Raw genomic sequence first — 17,935 nt, 5'->3', positions numbered from 1 at the left:
AGTCACTTAAACAATATACTTGATATTTTTTCTAATGACTTGATAATGTTAAATCAATAATTATTATATGCACAAAGTTTCGAAATTATAAATTTTATAACACGAATATATTTTCAAAATTCTATCCATTTCGTACTAAACAATAATACAGTCTACTATGAAATACACATCTTATTTTTCAAAAGGTTACCTTTCAAATATTTTTACCTTTACGTTCGTGCAATTTAATTTTTCATCTTTTATATTCGAAACAGAAAACCTGACAAAAATTGGTTATTTTATTAAATACCTTTTACAGACAAAATCTGATAAAAATTCCATACAAAAGTGAAATAAAGCAACGTTAACGAAGTTTTTGATTCGATTTTCTTAAGATCCAAACCGTTTTCCGAAACAAACGATTGAAAAGAAGGGGCTATTCTAGAGTTTCAATTTTTCGGTTCTCTGAGGGTATTAGGGAAAGGCAATGAGGAAAATTCTTTTTTTATAATTTCGATTCATACCATAATCACAATCATATTAATCAAGAATCCTTTTAATTTTTCCATTTCAAACAAGCAGAATGATCGGAATCCAGTAGGACACTTTTCCTAAAAGAAACTTTGTTCAGTGACATATAATTCACTCAGTTTTGATTATTTTCCTCCCAAAAAAAATTGTGAACATTCCTAAAACATAAATAGATACGTATGCAAAATATAGTATTTGTAAAAGAATTTTTAACAATTCAAAAAAATGAAACGCTAGACTAGAGCACTCTCTTGAAATACGCTTTGTGGGGGACTTCCGAATTCGAAAAGTAAGGGCAAAACGGTATACGGAGTTCGTTACGGTGGCGTGGATTGCGTGTGCTGAAGCAGTATTCGCCATTGTCATCGATAAATGGGCCCGGGAACGACGGATTGATCGCGCCTCTTCGGGAGTCGCATTTAGAAAAAGAAGCGGCGACGAAACGTTTATCTTTCCCGACGACAACGTTACTTCGGCCTCTTTATTTTCCGACTTCCATCCTCGCCGAGTCTCCCACGGGATCAGCTTCCCTCGACTCTACTCTCGGAAAACGGCAGACCCTCGCGAAAGGCAGCGATCCATCATAAATTTAATATTCGAAATTTCAGGAATGTTCCGCACGCTTTGGGGGCCATCCGTTTCGACCGACGATATAAATTCGTCCGATAATATACTGGCAACGGGAGTTAGTCCCGTTAAAAGCCCGAAGTACCGTTTCCACCTTCGAGCGATGTAAAAGCGAAACTTTGCAACGCGAAACCCGCGGCAAACCTTTCCCCGAAAACCAGGCTCGTATATTTAGCGACATCCGCGAAATTTAATTATTTAAGATTAATTTATTTTCCTGCCCGAGGAATTGCGCGGCCGAAATACTCGCCGGGCTCGTTTGTTTCGCTTTCCCTGATTTTTTGCATCCCCGGTAAAGCATCTCTCGCCCGAGAAAAAGTAGTGAAATAATTTAGACGCACCCAGGAACAAAACGAACAGCCCGCGTTGCCGTACGTTTAGTAAATCAAAAACGTCGCGGAAGGTATGTGGGAATTTCAGTACGCCGGATTAGTTGTAATTTTTCGGGAATCGGACTTTTCCACTTTTCGCGGGGTTGAATTATTTTAAATCAACGAAACATTTTTTCCAGTTTTGGTCGCGAAAGTATGGCAACTCTTTCGATCGTTAACAAATAAAATATACGTATTTAACGTCCACTGTCTTGGAACAGTCTAATATCGCGTATTAAAAATATAAAAACTTTACATGCCTGCTGTTTCGAAACTACTAGTGTTTTATTAATTATTAAGCCATCGTTGGCAGCGGTAAACCTTCCCCTTTAAAATGGTTTTTGGTTTTTGTCGATCGGACTTTCCGTTTTCGAGATACCGCAATTTATGTAAAAGGTAATTTCTTTTTCTGTATTCACGCGTATTAAAAATACTAAAACTTTAGACGCGTGCTGTTTCGAAACTACTAGTGTTTTATTAATTATTAAGCCATCGTTGACAGCGGTAAACCTGCCCCTTTAAAATGGTTTTTGGTTTTTGTCGATCGGACTTTCCGTTTTCGAGATATCGCAATTTATGTAAAAGGTAATTTCTTTCAATTCGACTGTCCCGCTGTCCGGCTCGCGTATAATAGCCTATTCACGCGTATTAAAAATACTAAAACTTTAGACGCGTGCTGTTTCGAAACTACTAGTGTTTTATTAATTATTAAGCCATCGTTGGCAGCGGTAAACCTTCCCCTTTAAAGTGGTTTTTGAATTTTGTCGATCGGACTTACCGTTTTCGAGATATCGTAAGTTATGTAAAAGGTAATTTTTCTTAATTCGACTATCTCTGTCCTCGTCTGACGCGTCGCGTCGTACTTCCTTGTCGCGCGTGAGTCGAGACAGTCACGTGACCAGGAAGACGTAGTATTTCCAAGAATTTACTACGCACTGTCTACTATCTACGCGCGCGGGGGATTAATGAACTCGCGCGAGCGCAACGAAATGTAAACAAAGCTTCGGACGCTTATATCTCCGAAACTAGCCACCGCATCGACTTGAAACTAAAATCCTCATATCTCCGGAACTAATAAAGCTATCGACTCGTACAAACGCTCATTTTAAAGGGCATTTCATCCCCTATCCAATGACTATGCCAACTACTATAATTCATGCTGTCTTCTATGTTTATTTTCACATTTACTTTGTCGCTACATACCTAAAAAAGTTTCAGCAATTCCTATTGATGATACGACTTGTTTGCGATAAATATTCGTGCAAGATTATATACACAATCATAATTATTAATCGTAGTCCATAAGTCTGTTTGGAAACGCTTTGTTAGAAAATTATAGGCATATATTGAATGTAGACTGAATATCCGCGTAGCAGCATATTGCAAGTTTGATAATACAATCGTGTTTACTTTGCCTGTACTTTCATAATATTTCTCGTTTTCTAATGATTCATTGTAGCTACGGTTGCTTTTCAGTTATCGTATATAGTACCGTGCGAGTCATTAATATCGCGTAATAGCATTAAAATGCTAAAAGAACTTTCAAATGAAAAATATAACGACAATATGTTTATGGGAATGTTTGATCCGCTGTACGAGAATAACAGCGTATTTATTAACACGTACAATATTTGCCTATAATTTATAATTTTATAACTAAGTTTTAACAAATTTCGTATAACATATTTTTCATATTTTCAGTGGTAGATTATGTGAATTTAATTCTGTGTTGTATCTCATATGATATATGTATCTCATTTTTCCTTTTTTATTGAACTTCACAAATTTACTGAGCGTATAAATGTTCTTGTTATAACTTTCATATTCAATTTTGAATAAATTTCCTATCGAGACTGAACTTAAAACTAGTTTTTTCCAACGCATACGATTATTTAATATCGAAAATGAATTTAATATGAACATTCCCCAAATCATTACGATACATTTTAAATCGAGTTGATTTAACACAATTTATTCCTTGAACGGAAACGACGAATCTCTGTACCGAATCTAACTTTGTACCCGTCAAAATATTTAAAGCATTTAGATATCAGATTTGAGAATAGTTCGGAGAATTTAATTAAAACTGAAACACGTTACTTTCATTTATAACAGTTGCGCGTACAACGATCAAATTAAATTGTCTGGACGAGTATGTTTGCTCGAAAGTAAATCGTAAGGCAAGGGGTTAATAAGCAAACTGTAGATAGCTAGAACACTCAAGTCGCAAATCTATTATGAACTGAGTTAAATGTGTTTACAAATCGTCAGCTTGATCAAATACAGTGAATAGAATTTCTACACGAAAATCAAGATCTTCGATGAATTATTCTTCGATGGTTATGCCTTAATAATACTTTCACAAACAGAATGAAAGACGTACACACTGAACATGACAAATTTAAATTGACAAAAATAGCCTTTATCGGGGGATTTCTCATCTTTTCCCGGTATCAATTTCTCGTATTTTTGCTTGGAAAACAACTTGTCCCAGTTTCTAAAATTACTCTTTTACACGTATATATTAGATTGTATGAAGTTTTTCATTTTCCTTCACCTAGCTCTTGCAATATTAATTTGCTACAACAGCAACGATCTTTTGGTAAAGGTCGGTTAGCTCGTTTCTCTCGCGAGAAAGACGCTCAGAATTTCGTAATTGAAAGAGGGAAAAGATACTTTCCCGAGTCGATAGAGAAATTATAGGGTAATAAGCTATCGCTAAAGAAATGCAAAACCCGAGATTCCACGACGAATCGATCGAACGACGCTACGAGATACAGCGAAAATCATCCAACACGTTTGCTTATGACTTTTCAACGTAGTCCATTTGCCAACAAGGGGAAGAAGAAAAGCGCGTCCGATGCTATTCCAGTTTCGTGCTTATGAAACGAGGAAGGATCATGCATATGCAATGTAATGCATTTACGCCTCTCATTTAATAGCCGCTACGCTATAACAACTCCCGATAACAACTCCTTTGTAAAGTATAGCTTTTCGCGTTTTTATTTGCCGGGAAACGGATTCAGCGACGGTGTCAGCCGAGTTCTCGTGGTCTTCGAAAAGCTTTGAAAGAGTCTTCAATCGACTATCGCGTCGAAGGGTGTCAAATTTGAATGGGAATGTTAAAGACAGAATTTGAGACTTTCGAAGGTTTCGTAGCACTGGACGAGAGGAGTAAAAAATATTTGTAGTCATTGGATGAATTAAATGCAAACTATTCAAGTGCTGAATTTTTCAGGCTTAAATAAATTTCAATATGTTCATAAGACTCGTCAATTAAAAAATATTATTTCAGTTTACGTAACTATTATGTCTAAATTTATATAAATTACTTTTGTGATGTGTCTTTTAAAAAAAACTACATTTTTCTTCGTATATTTCCTAAATTAAATTTGTGTTAGCGTCAGTGGAGTACAGAGGGTCAACGCGTAAATAAATTCGACTTAAATAAGCGTTCTTAAGAACGTGGCCGGCACTGTACGTTGATTAAGTATTGCTTATTTCTCGCGACGGGTCTTAGACTTCTTTTTCAACCTGTATATACGTACGTCAATTACATCGATTTCGCGCGTGCGAGCGTATGCCTGATGACACTTCGAACCGGATGGGAACAGCGAACTGCACTTCGCCGCCCCATAAATTGCGCCTCGGACGAGGAGGAATAGAAACAGCGGGGGCGAAAAAAAAAAAAAAAAAAGACCGAGAAAATTCTCGATACATCGACGGTATCAACGTCTTGGTGGGACGGAAAGTTACCGCCTCTGTCGCATACCGATCTCCGAAGGCTTTCCAGGTTCCCCTCCCTCCATCCTCCCCGCCCACGAGACTACTCGATATTATTAACGTCTCGTGCCCGCGATATTTCCTCGCGACGACGACGAGGACGACGACGTTTTCCTTCGACTCGTTTCCCCCGGAGGTGGCAATTACGAATCACGGGAATCGGTTCGCGGGAGATTGCGATTCGACGAAAGAAACCGGTGGGAGTCTAGGCGTCTGTCGAAGCCCCGCACGCGTCTCGCGTCGTTCGACGCCACGGGGAAAATCAGTTTAACTTCCGAACGAACGTTTGCCGCCTACCACGGCTAATCCCGGATCCAGAGGGAAGTTCACGACGGGGGTGTAAACCCGAGAATGTTGCGGCCAAGCCAGACCTCGTCCCCGTTCCCTCCGCCCTGCCCCGGTCCCCCATCGGTTGGCAGCGTTCTACGGCGCGATACCTGCTGCGAGTCTAGGCCAACCTCGAGCTTATCCCGACGACACTCGTTCGATACCGTAAAAGCCTGCGCGAGGGGGTGGACAGGAAGAACGAAACGACGGTGGATGCGCTGCAAGACGGAAAGGGGGACGATGCTGGCGGTTGCAACCTACCCTACCGCCTGCCAAGGATCGCGGCAGACCTCCCGTCGAGGGATCCCATAAAATAGCTCGAGTAACTTTTTTACTTTATCACCCGGTGACCCTCCCGCGTGCCACTTGGACCTACACTCTCCCTCCAGGACTCATTCGATAGCTGACGAACGGGGAATAAAAAGAATTCAACACTGGGAAGCGACGTTCTTAAAGGGTAGAGAAAATAAAGGTCACTGGGTAGCTTATCGCAAGAAAATTGTTACGATTTTTAAACTGAAATCTCGACCGTAAGGGATGATAAAGGAAATCATGTTTTTACGTAGTCTCTTTTGTCCCAGTCGATGCAAAAATGCGGAAAAATTTTGAGATATTTCGGATATCGGGGCGCGCGTTGTGGAATTTTATCAGATATTTAGGCTGAAAAATTGGGTTATAGAAAATAAAAGAGATCGCAGAAAATGTTGAGGCGGTTGTGGAGCTAATTTTACTAATTGTTCTTCAGGATATTTTATTATATTAGTGTATATATCAACAATTCAAAATTGTCGTTTTACGATCCATCATATTAACGATAGAATTTTAGCAACAATTGTTTGCTGGTAGATATTTTCTTCATTAATGCCATTCTAACCTTTCTGTAGAATTGTCCATGAGTCCCTGCACTTCGAGAATTTTTATTAGTACGAACAACGGGAAATATCGACGCAATCGTGTGACTTCCACAAAAAACATACAAACATCTATAATTTAAATTTCATTAGCTAAATTCAATTTGCGTCATCATAAACGAAGCTTCAATCGAGACAGGGTACGTATCCCGTTCCACGCGATATTACCTTCGGGGCACATTTATTTTAATTTCACGCAACCGTCGTAAAATTCGCGCCAAAGTGCTAACTTAAGACGTAAGAAACCGAGATAATGAAGTCAGCTTCGGAAAAATTCCATCCTTAATTTACATATTCCAAGACGCGCGAGCAAAATGTCCGGTGACTTATGGACGCCAGCGTACCTGTGCTCACCGCACACACACACACACGCCCACGCGTGGGAATAAACTACCGCGACCGCGACCGCCAACGCCTCGGCCCCCGACCTTTCTTAGCCCTTCGTTATCCGGAAATCCCGAGAGCAGCTCGTACGCGCTGCTCGCCTTTCTTTAACGTCGATAAACTTCTCCCGACCGGGTTACCTTCCTTATCGTTAACGTCGGTTGTAGGCTTCCGCGGTTCACGACCGCGCGCGACCCGAAACTTCCGGTCGGGGAGGGAGGGGGGCGAACCTCGGAATTGAAAGTTGAAACGCTCCTAACGAACTTTTCCTCTCTCCAGCCACCTTTCGTTCGCCGCTGCCCCCATCGCGCGAGAGAGAACGCGCGTCCACGCCTTCGTTTTTCCAATTAACGGGGAATTAGAGGTTCGATGAAATTTACCGGGGAACATCGAGGGAACGAAATTGAAAAATTGGCAAACGAAGAATCACCGCGGCGGAAGGCTGTCGCGTATCGTTAGCAGCGGCGCTCTTTGCTTATCGCCGCTGTCAGTTTGTCCGCCATGGCGCCGGGCCGCGTTAAGCTTTGACCGTTCCTGTCCCTTTCGGAGGCGTTCGCTCGTTTCGTCCCGGTCTACTCTGTCAATTACCGATAAAAACAACGACAGCCAACGCGCGACGGTTTCCCCGGGTCGTAACGCGAAGCGAAATGTAAATTATCGCGTCTGCCGCGACGATAAATAACGCCACGGACCCGGCTGAATCCAGAAAACGAAGCCAGTCGACCGAGGCGCGTCGAATAAAAATAAAAAAAACCTGCCCCCCGATCATTTCGAAACGGGGAGTTTTCGCGCCGACGTGAACGTTCGTTCGCGTGCAAATATTTTTAAACCGCTCCTCGGTTACCGGCCACGTTCACGCGTACGCGATTCGAGGGTTCGTTGTCCCGAAAACCCACGTAGAAAAGTTGAATACATGTCTGGTTACATCGCCAACTGCGCGTGCCACGTTGTGGGTTCAGGATACCCGGATCGTTATCGGGAACGCAGAACTTTTACCCGCGGTAAACAACTTCCGGGGCTTCGACTTCTCCCGCTGGAGTCGATTATGGGGTTACGGCTGGGTTTCGTTGCTCGACGACAAAAATTTCTTTGGAGGATGGTGAAAAAATGACCGTTTTTGGCGTCGTCTGGAAATGAGATATTCGTAAAGGATCTACAAGTGCCTTCGTACGAATACAAAATGTTACAGGTTCCTCGAAAAGTGATGGTAAAGTTGTTAAAAATTAGCCCAAACTATAAACATAACGATGATGAAACTGTTTTGGAAACATCAAACGTCGATACATCGGACCAGCTTTTTCGAAACTATGTCTTTCAGCTTGAATACTATTAAGTTGCTCTGGATGAAATTTATACTGAACACTTCTAATAAACTACTAAACTGCTTGATATTATTTTCATATTACATTTAGCGTGATATTTAAATATCAGATCTTCAACAGTCGCACACAACTTCGTAACTGATTTTTTTGTAAAGTAATACTACTTCACGTTATTCTACGCAATTCTGATACGACCAACTCTGCACTATGTTTAAAAAAAATTAAAAATTATTAAGTTCTACGCGATCTAGGGCACTGGAATGAAATAGGTATCTAATTTTCCTTTTCCTTACTTATTCATCTGGCAACATCATAATTTTCATATAGGGAATAATAATATTTCTCAACTTTCGATTTTTAAACTCGGGTGAACTCTGAATCCAGGATGACTACAACAACGCCATTTCGATCCCCCGCGTTTAATGTAACCATAAAAAATATTCTCTAAAAGTTTCTTCCACGTTTCGTTCGCAGGGGGTGGGAAAAAATTTATTTGAATAAAATCGTGAAAATATTTTCCGTCCCAACGCCCTGGGGTGGTATAATCTCTTAGAGATCATCGAACGATTCGAAGATACAAACCGAAGCGACGTAGCCGCGTTTGCGGTTCGACGTTGAAATGTTTTCGCTACCGCAAAGCTTTCGATGCCCGTGACGCGAAAGGGAAACATTTGCGGAGCCACGTTTTTCCCTATTTCCATCGGTGCGTCTAATAAAATACACGCTGATAAAGTTTGTCGAAGCGCCGTGGAAACGGCCCGCGTCGTCTAAGCATTCGAACCGTCCCACGAGCGACGTAATACCCGGAAAAATGTGTCGGACGTGTTTTTTTATTTTTCTCTTTTCAACGGGACGGGGCGTAACCTTTTTGAAATCGTAACGATCCCTCCGCGCGGTAACGGCCGCAGAAAATTCACGTTCCCCTCGACTTGCTCTCCCGGTACTTCTGACGTAAAAGTTACCTGGAAGGGAAAAGCGTAACGCAGAGAAACGGGTACTGGCGTGTAGCTAACGGGAAAAGACTGTGCGCGATGCATTCTGAAAGGCCGTGAGAGCGCGTAACTTGCTCGAAACCCAACCGAGGCCGAGGCGACCCGCGAATTTCGATGCACTTACGTGGAGACGTTTCCACGGAACGCGCGAATGGCAGGCGACAGGAGCGCCTCGATTCTATTTTTTTGAGACGGCGCGCCGCGAATCGAAAACGAAACGGTCGAGGGAAAAGAGACGCGCGGCCCGGGAGTCACCGGAGGGAAAGATAAATAGATGGATAGACAGGAAGCCGACGCAGCATCTGGTTGCCCAGAGCTTTCGTCCCGCTGCCCTCGAGGATGATTTTTCGAGGACGCGCGACAGGAAGCGAACCTCCGAGGAAATCTTCCTTGCCCGACCTCGGCTGCTTGTCTTTCCACGACACAGACGGAACACGAACCGGGGGATGGATCTGCATTAACTATGGGATTCCAGAGTCCACCCTTTTCGAGATATTTTTACCAGTTTTTTATATATTTCCTCGATGCTTCTCCCCCGTCTACCGTGATCGACAATTGTTGACAATTTTTTGTTTAAATTCTTTAATAGAAATTGAAAACTATTTCTTTTTGTTAAACATTCACGGGCAATTACTTGCTAGAGAGGTATAAATAATATAAGCACACGGTCTTTTTACAAGCAGTTATCAAACGTTGGTTAACGTCGATAATCGGACGTGAATCGGCGTTGCTCATTAATATCAATATTACCAGGCAAGTAATACTTACTTTCAAGCCCGACAGACAGGTGTAAATACTATAAATAATATAAACAGTGTGTAAAAATCAACGATACGTGGGTGTTTTTCCAAGCGGTCACTATCAAAAATTCTATCATTTTATTATGTTCTGTGCACTAATTCCAATGTAATGTCTATACTTTCCTGTATATCACGTACGTAGTAGTAAACTCGTTTAAACTTTGGCGTACACCGTGACTAAAATCAAATCCACCCTAAACAGAACTAATGCTACCGAAAATTAGTCACTCGTTTCCGGCCACGTGAACTTTGGACCGACGAGTCCACGTCGCGATTAATTGTACGAATTGCGCGTGTCAACGTGACACTCGGCTGAATTAGCGAGTATCATGGCGATCGCCGCGTAATAACGGTGATTATCGCCGCCCGATTCGTCGAATCGAAACACCGATATCGTCGATATCCGTGGAAAAGGGTTACGATCGCTGTACTCGAGCTGGAACGCGATGCACGCGAGAATCGACGCGTTTGGGCAGCCACGGGCAGGCCCTGCGAGGCGTTTCCCTCGTCTGTACGTCGGATTCTCGAGTCTTAGAGTCTAAAGGGTCCGAGAGTCGCCTCCATCGCGTTGGATGTCTCTCGTTGCGTAACCGTCTCTTCTGGTTCGACGTGGTCCCAGGCACAAGCCAAGGTCCTGACGGTTTCTTTTCTCGACGAAGCGATACGCGGCGGGCAAGCGAACTCGAAACGGACGATTCGTAGTGCACTGGAACTGAACGCGTCGCGACGCCGTGCTTGCCCTGACGCGTTGTGCGTGCACCAGCGACGACGCGCCTTTATTTTTCTACTATACCGAAAAACACGGTCCCGAATCAGACCAATCAGACTTAATAAATTGATAGAAAATACTTGAAGAGGCCACAAATAATCGAGGTTTAACTTTATATCGAATGCGTACCTTTGTTATTGCAAACTTTGTTTTTTGTGTGACCAATGCACATGATTCTTACGAATGATTGTTTTGTAGGTATTAAATGTCTGATATAGTTATTAGGTCGTTCCATACGTTCGAGCTTTGTACTAGGACTTATTCTTGTTCAGCTCAGTTTTTAATATATAATTTAAATAAATGCATTCTTTAACATTTTGGAACATAGTATCGATCGCTAGTTTCGATGAAATTTGCCATACTGGTGATCAAAAATATTTGACTCTTACTTTTGAAAGGGGTGAAATCTACTCTCAAAGTGTACCCTCTAAAGGGGCGTCCAACAAAGAATTTATATTATTGTTTTAAAGTGATTATATAGAACAAAATACATAAACGGAGAATGTAAAAGAAAGATACGTGTACTTGGATATTTACTAACTATTTCGTAAGAAACTGTGTTTGAGTTAGTAGTAGGTGATCGAAGAAAGGTCTTCGATTGCAAAGGGTTAAAAATATTCGAAAGGTGTATATACAGGAATTTTATATTTTTTATAGCGAATTGGTAATGCATTTATTCAAATTACATTTAATTTACGAACCCAATGCTATCGATACGCGTCAGAAACAAAATCTTTACGTAGTTAATTTACAAAATTCGTCTCATCGACGGGTCCTTGACGCGCGAGCTTTTAAACCGCGAACAAAGGCGCGTCATGCTGGTGCTCGCGTTTCACTTTTTTCCCCCCGCCCACCCACGTCCCCTTCTTCCCTTATAGTTTTTCTGGTACACACACGCGCGACCAAGAATCGAACGTATCACGCGTCGCGGCGTTTCGATAGCGCGGATCGACCGGCTCGAGTCTTTTTCTATTTAACGAGATATTCTTTACAGGACTCTGTCCGTCGAGACGCGCTTCGAACCGCGCGATCGCGTTGTATCGCCGCGATACAGCGTCCAGAGTTCTCGCGCGAACACTCGGCACAGTTCTTTTCCGTTTCGACAAGAAACGTCGGTTTAAACAGTTCGAGACAGTTCGCATCGCGTTAATGTCCCCGCTAGAGTCTGTTAGGGAAACTGGATTTCTCTGGTCGATTACTCACCACCATTCTGCGCGATAATCGGGTCGAGTGCCACCAACAGGACGAGGAAGATAGGAGTCATATTGACCACCCTCTTTCCCGTCTTCCCTCGGTCACCCGTGATCACTGCACACTTAATACCACCGTCGCAGCGTTCCACCTATGAAAATACAAATCACCCTCTGCTTAACATACCACCTCCACTTGGTCTTCGAACGAAGACGACGATGATGCTTCTTGTCGCCCCGATCACCGAGGCAAAAAAAGAAAAAGACAAAATCTGGACGGGGTAGGGGTAATTCTCGAGCAGATTGACGCGATCCTTTGGGAGGATCAGCGGGGATCAGGAACCAACGCGTAAACTTCGGTGAAATTTTTGCAACGCGTAAAAAAATACTCTTTGCCGGTGCTACGTTGGTGGGTGACGGACAAGCGCGAACAAGGGAAATGGAAACGCTTATTCAGCGGGAATCGAACGAAACTATCGACACGCGCCATTTACCCAACGGCACGGCGTTCTATATCCTACTTGGAAACGCGGCGAATAAAAGATAAAATCGACAAGTTGTTCACAAACATCGTTAACGACCGCACTCTTTCGTTCGTCGACCCGTTCTCCGTCATTCACATCTTTCTTCCGTCGAGCCGCGTTCCTCCTCTTCCCTCGATCGTCGAAAAAGATCGATTTCACTTCGAGAACCACTATTTCCTCGATGATGGACGCCCGTGCTCCTCTTCCGACTCCTCTTCTTCGCCTTCTGCTTCCTGCTCGCGTTTCGTCCGCTCGTTCCCACGAAGATCTCAAATGACGAGAGCCGGTTAATAAGTCGTATCGGACGGAAAAGATGATCGAGAACGTCTTCCTCCTTTCCACAACCACTCTTTACCGAAATCTCTCTGCATGCCCTCCTCGTCAGCCGACGCAACGATCACCGAACGATTACCTCGTCTCTTTCTTTCGATGATTCCACGACCATCCCATATTTTTCACCGTTCTCCGCCCGAGTGGTAACCTTCGAGAAGCTTTCCGTCAAGGTTCGTCGCGTCACACGATCACCCTGTATCCGGAAACGTCTACCTCGGCTCCCGGTTAGCTTTGGTTACATCTTTCCGCCGATCGACTCTAATCCTCGTTCTCTCTTGTCGCTCGACTCGCGGCCGTCTACGGTGCTCTGCATCTTCCTGGATCCTTCCGTTCCGCTCGCCTCATTCACTCTAAAGCTATCCCGGAAACGGCACGCGTTTCAGGACACGATCGAACAGAACTCCATCGACGCTACGAAAGGCAAACTCGAAACGGAGCGGCCACTTGTCGATCTCGCTCTCGGATTTACGCTGGGACTTTTCGAAATGGAATTTCGACGAGCTTCAAATTCCCACGAATTTTACCCGTCCCCTTCCGTTCGCTCCTGCTTGTATCATGATCGTAAAGAGGGATCCTCTACTCCGCGAACCGCCGTTCTCCTTCGCCTTTTCGCGAGATTCTCGACGCTCGAGGTAAACCGATTCCCATATCACTTTCGAAGTAAAATCGCGACTGCACTTCGCGAGTCACACTTTCCTGGATATTCCGAGCGCGGTGAACGGGAACGGAGACGGGTAAGCGCGCCGGGCGAATCTCGCGGTTAAATTGTAAAATAGCTCGCCGAAGATGCGAGACCGCGTTAGGGGTAGTTTTCTGAACGCGCGCTGCGGCTTGACTGACTCACCCCCATACCCCGCGACGATACCCCCGCGCGGCGTACCGCCGAGCTTCGCGCGTGCGCGCCATCCCCTCTGATTCGGAGATCCGAAACTCCAACGAATTCGCGCGATCTAAGATTTTCGGACGTCGCGAGCTGCACGCGCGTCCCCAAAAAACGATCGTCGAAATTTCCAAACGGACCAAACGATCCGACACTCACGCGCGTGTGATTCGTATCGAAAGACGCGTCTGTCGAGCCACGATATTTTCAGCGACGATCCAACGAACTTTCGGAAAGGAAAAAAATCCCGCTAAAATAAAGAAGAGAAACGGAAAGGGGTAAAGAAGAAACGGGAGCGACGGCGCGTAGAGAGGGTGGTTTCGGCGCTGGTTTAAACGCGACGCATGCGTCCCCCGCGCGAGAGACGATGTCCGGGGTGAGCCGCCGCCGTGCTCTGGCCGACGTATCGCAGTTTCTAGCTCGATGTTTGTCCGCGTGGTACTCCCAGGGACGACGGTGCTCGTGGCGACCACGAGGGTGCCGGAACGCGGTTCGAGACGTCCGCGAGAACGAACGACGTGCGAACGTATTCGCGCCCCAGCGGGAAAAGTACATCGCGACGCGATGATCTTCGACGCTTGCGCGCCCCTGGCTTCTCGTACGATCCAAAAAAAACTTTTCTCTTTCCTGCTTCGAGGCTCCGGGACCCTTCGTCCGTCCAACCACCGGGGAACCTCGGGAGGCCCCTGGGAGTACGGCCAAAGCTTCCCACACGACGAAGAAACCACCCTTCTCTACGGCAACGTGACACTCTTTCCGAACGGGTAAGTGGCCAAGCGTGTGCACTTGCGAGCAACTTCCTTCGTCTATTATTTAACGACTCCGTGACCCCGGCGCTTCTGGTCAAAAAACGAAAATATCGACGTTGTTCGATCAATTAAACGATATCTCCGACGTTATCGCGAATGTAAACGGCTCTTTTGGGATACCTGGAGCAATTCACCCCCGCCCGAATGGTAGCTGTCTTTCGTCCAAGTACAACGATCTCCGTATTCTGGAATATCGGATACGCGTAACTCGTTCGCGAACAAAGACTCCGCCGTATAACGGACGGAACAGAAATTACTATCGCCTCCAATTATCGAGCGCGCTAATTTTTTAATAAGTCCGAGCGCCATTCAGCGCTCTCGTTTACGGGGTATCGATTATGACTTGGCGACCGAACGAGTGCGCGAGTAAAAGAGTCAGGAAACCCGACTATCGCTAGCAGGGACGAAGGTAATTAAATTACCCGAGCTATCGCAACGATCGGGCCGTACGGGGGCGAGCGATTAGACGTTGTCACGGTTTAATAATAACCCGTCCATTAACGGCTCGTGTCGTCGGAATCGAGAAAACGCGAAACAATTACGCGTTAATGCGATAATTCGAGTTTGAGGTCGCGGCCGGAAACGGCCCCGACAGTCGTCGGCGGCGAAGACGACGCGCTCGTCGGTTCGACGACGGCAATTTGCAGCTCGTTGTTCCGCGATTATTTTCCGCTCGATAACAGGCGAGCGTCCAATCGAGAGGAAAAGAAATACATAAACGAGACGCATCGTCCATAATTCGCTGGACATTCGTATTGGAAGATGCAAATTACAGTACACATACAATTTTACTATAAATTTTATAACTCTCGTAAGAAAGCAAATTTAAAATTTAAATATTAGTAGTATTAATGAAAAAACGTACCACAAAACTGCTAGAATTCTACCATTAATTTGATCGTTTTTGAACGAGTCTGACACGCTCGTAAATCGAAAATTATTTTGGTAAAATCCATAGTATACAATATGAGTTATACTTTCTAAGCTAATGAATAAATATTAGCTTCACAATTTTTATCGCCTCTCAGTGTTCGGTGACTTATGGAGTGTAATCGTGTAGCCTCGAAATCGCCGAAAGGAGAAAGAAAATGGCATCGAGTCTCGCGCGGCAGCTTCGGAGGCAGAAATCTGTGCTTGTGGACGATAAAAAAAGAATTTTAAGGTACGCGTAAGTTAATTTAATGTCGCTAGTGTCCCGTGCACCCCGATAATAAATTCCACGGTATCTCCGTCCACGGCGTTTCTATTCTCCCGTTCTAAAATCTGCCTGGTCCGTCTCGTTCCCGAACAAAAGACGATCGCTGGAGTAAGAATAACAGGGAGGAATCGCTCGAGAATGCGCCGGAAGACGCGAATTAAAACGGAAAGATAGGCCGTGGTCGGGGAACCGGCGAACGATCGAACGAGAAAATACAGGGCGTTTAATTACCGACGGGCAATTTTTTAAAGAGCGATCCTACGTGCCAAAATATAAGACGAAAGCGAAGATCGACGAAACTGAGCTTTCGAGGCTTTCTTACTTTTCTGAGTTTTGAGACAGATATTGTAATCCAGAGACTTCTGACCGTCTTACCGTATCTCGAGTGTTATTTTAGATTTTGCAACTAAATCGCTTAGATTTTCCTCTCAGGCCCAAAAAATATACAGTTACTTCCACTAGTATTAGTACACTATAATGGGGATTCGCTATAAAGAAACTTTTACTAAATGTATTTTTACTAAATGTTTTCTTTTTGTTTTAATGTTAAAAAAATTATAAATACAATTTAAGTAACAGGTCGTAAAATAGGATTTAAGTAAGAGGTCGATCTTAAAGATAATTAATTTTCTCCTGTCCTATTTAATAAGGAAAACGTTAAATAGAGATTTAGTTGTTTTTGGTATTTTCAGCAATTAATTAGGATCCAAAGGATCAAGCACAATTTCGTCAATCTTAATCTTCATCTTACTCATGGCACGTATAATTAACCTAGATCCATAAAATATGAACTCATCTTTATAGATTTGATGCTTAAACACTCTTGATAATAGCTTTGTCAAAATTTACGTAATTAACCACGTTTCAAGAATAATTTCTTTCCCCCAAATAACTACATTAACCGAAGGGTTTCAGAGAAAAAATTCACGCTTATAGCATTTTCGACTTTCCAAGCAGTTATAACATTATTTTTCATTCAGCTTCTATAGAAAGTAATAAAGGAGTATATTCTACTGAATTTCTTGTAACGAGATGGTTTCACCTAAAAACCAAGTAATAAGAAATATCTTTTAATAACACATTTTTATTATTATATAATTTTTGTTCGAGACCGTTAATTTTTTATTTTAGATCTCTTCTGGAATATTAAACCTCGCATTAAAGCTAAGCTCAGAGTTGCTTACTCCGGTTTTTACCGCCTGGATCCGTTTTCTCCTTTTCTACCTGGTCGTTGAAAGCTCCTAGCTTCGCTTCTGATCATTTCTGTATTTGATTATGCTAATGTTGTGTACTATCCTCGTCCAACCAAAAAATTCTTGCATTCGTATACAATTATCACAAAATTCCGACCTAAAATTTGCGTACAGAGCACCGTAAACTCGATCATATTTTCCATCTGTTTGAGCAATCCGTTTGGCTAAGTACGATATATAAAATCCTTTCCACCGTAATGCCTGCTTATTTACGCGATCCTCTCCTTATAAACCATTCTTTTCCACCGCACGCGACAACCACCTATCCTAATCCGTTTATTATACATTCAAGTACCAAGGTTCTTTCTCCTACGTATAACTCACTCCCTCTCATGATTCGCTCCTCGCCAACCTTTAACTCCTCCCAGCGCAGTGCTTCAGCTTTCATCGCTGAGCATTAACAACGATAACTCTTTGTTATTCTGCTGCTGATTCTGTTTACTTTTTGTCTCCCTGAACTTCGTTTCATACAGCCTATTCTATTTTCTTTCGGCGTACTTTATTATTTTATTACTCACTGACTGTAACTCTTCCGCTAAGTTGTTTCGTATTCGAGAAAAAAGCTTACCCCACGGTATATATACAAACAGGATAACGGTGTTTCAATAAACTTTCAGTAAACCCAAAAGGAATAAATAAATTGCCAGACAAAGGTTCTAAAAATGCGTCGTTACAATATTTTTAGTATAATTATGTATTTTATTTTTCATTTTATATATTATTTTCTTTTTTATTGGTCTCAAAATTAATAATAATAATCATTTGTAAACAGATGCGAATTCTCTTAGTATGGCCTATTCCAATTTTTTGCAATGTATTAAATTGTACAACAATTCTTATAATTATTATTGGGTGCAGGTGCATAATTTTTACAGTATCGTCACAAAACAAATCTAGATTGTTTCCTTCGTAAAACTTCTCATAATTGTTATTGATATTTAACATAGATAAT

General features: G+C 43.0%; 1 protein-coding gene across 13 annotated transcripts in view; it reads right to left on the bottom strand.

Moving 5' to 3' along the window:
* Lar (tyrosine-protein phosphatase Lar) overlaps positions 1-17,935 on the bottom strand; it is a 509,997-nt gene that overhangs the window by 302,604 nt on the left and 189,458 nt on the right. For 11 of the 13 annotated variants that reach the window (XM_076769144.1, XM_076769145.1, XM_076769143.1 and 8 more), the window contains exon 3: positions 12,000-12,138. In XM_076769144.1, the coding sequence (XP_076625259.1) occupies positions 12,000-12,060 (61 nt within the window). In that variant the 5' untranslated portion in view covers positions 12,061-12,138. Of the gene's footprint in view, positions 1-11,999; positions 12,139-12,555; positions 12,638-17,935 lie in introns of those variants that run through there. The other 2 variants (XM_076769148.1, XM_076769153.1) reach the window with 2 other exon arrangements.

This window comes from Colletes latitarsis, chromosome 7, assembly GCF_051014445.1.
Source record: "Colletes latitarsis isolate SP2378_abdomen chromosome 7, iyColLati1, whole genome shotgun sequence".
Lineage (NCBI taxonomy): Eukaryota > Metazoa > Arthropoda > Insecta > Hymenoptera > Colletidae > Colletes > Colletes latitarsis.
This window is presented reverse-complemented; position numbering and strand designations above follow the sequence as displayed.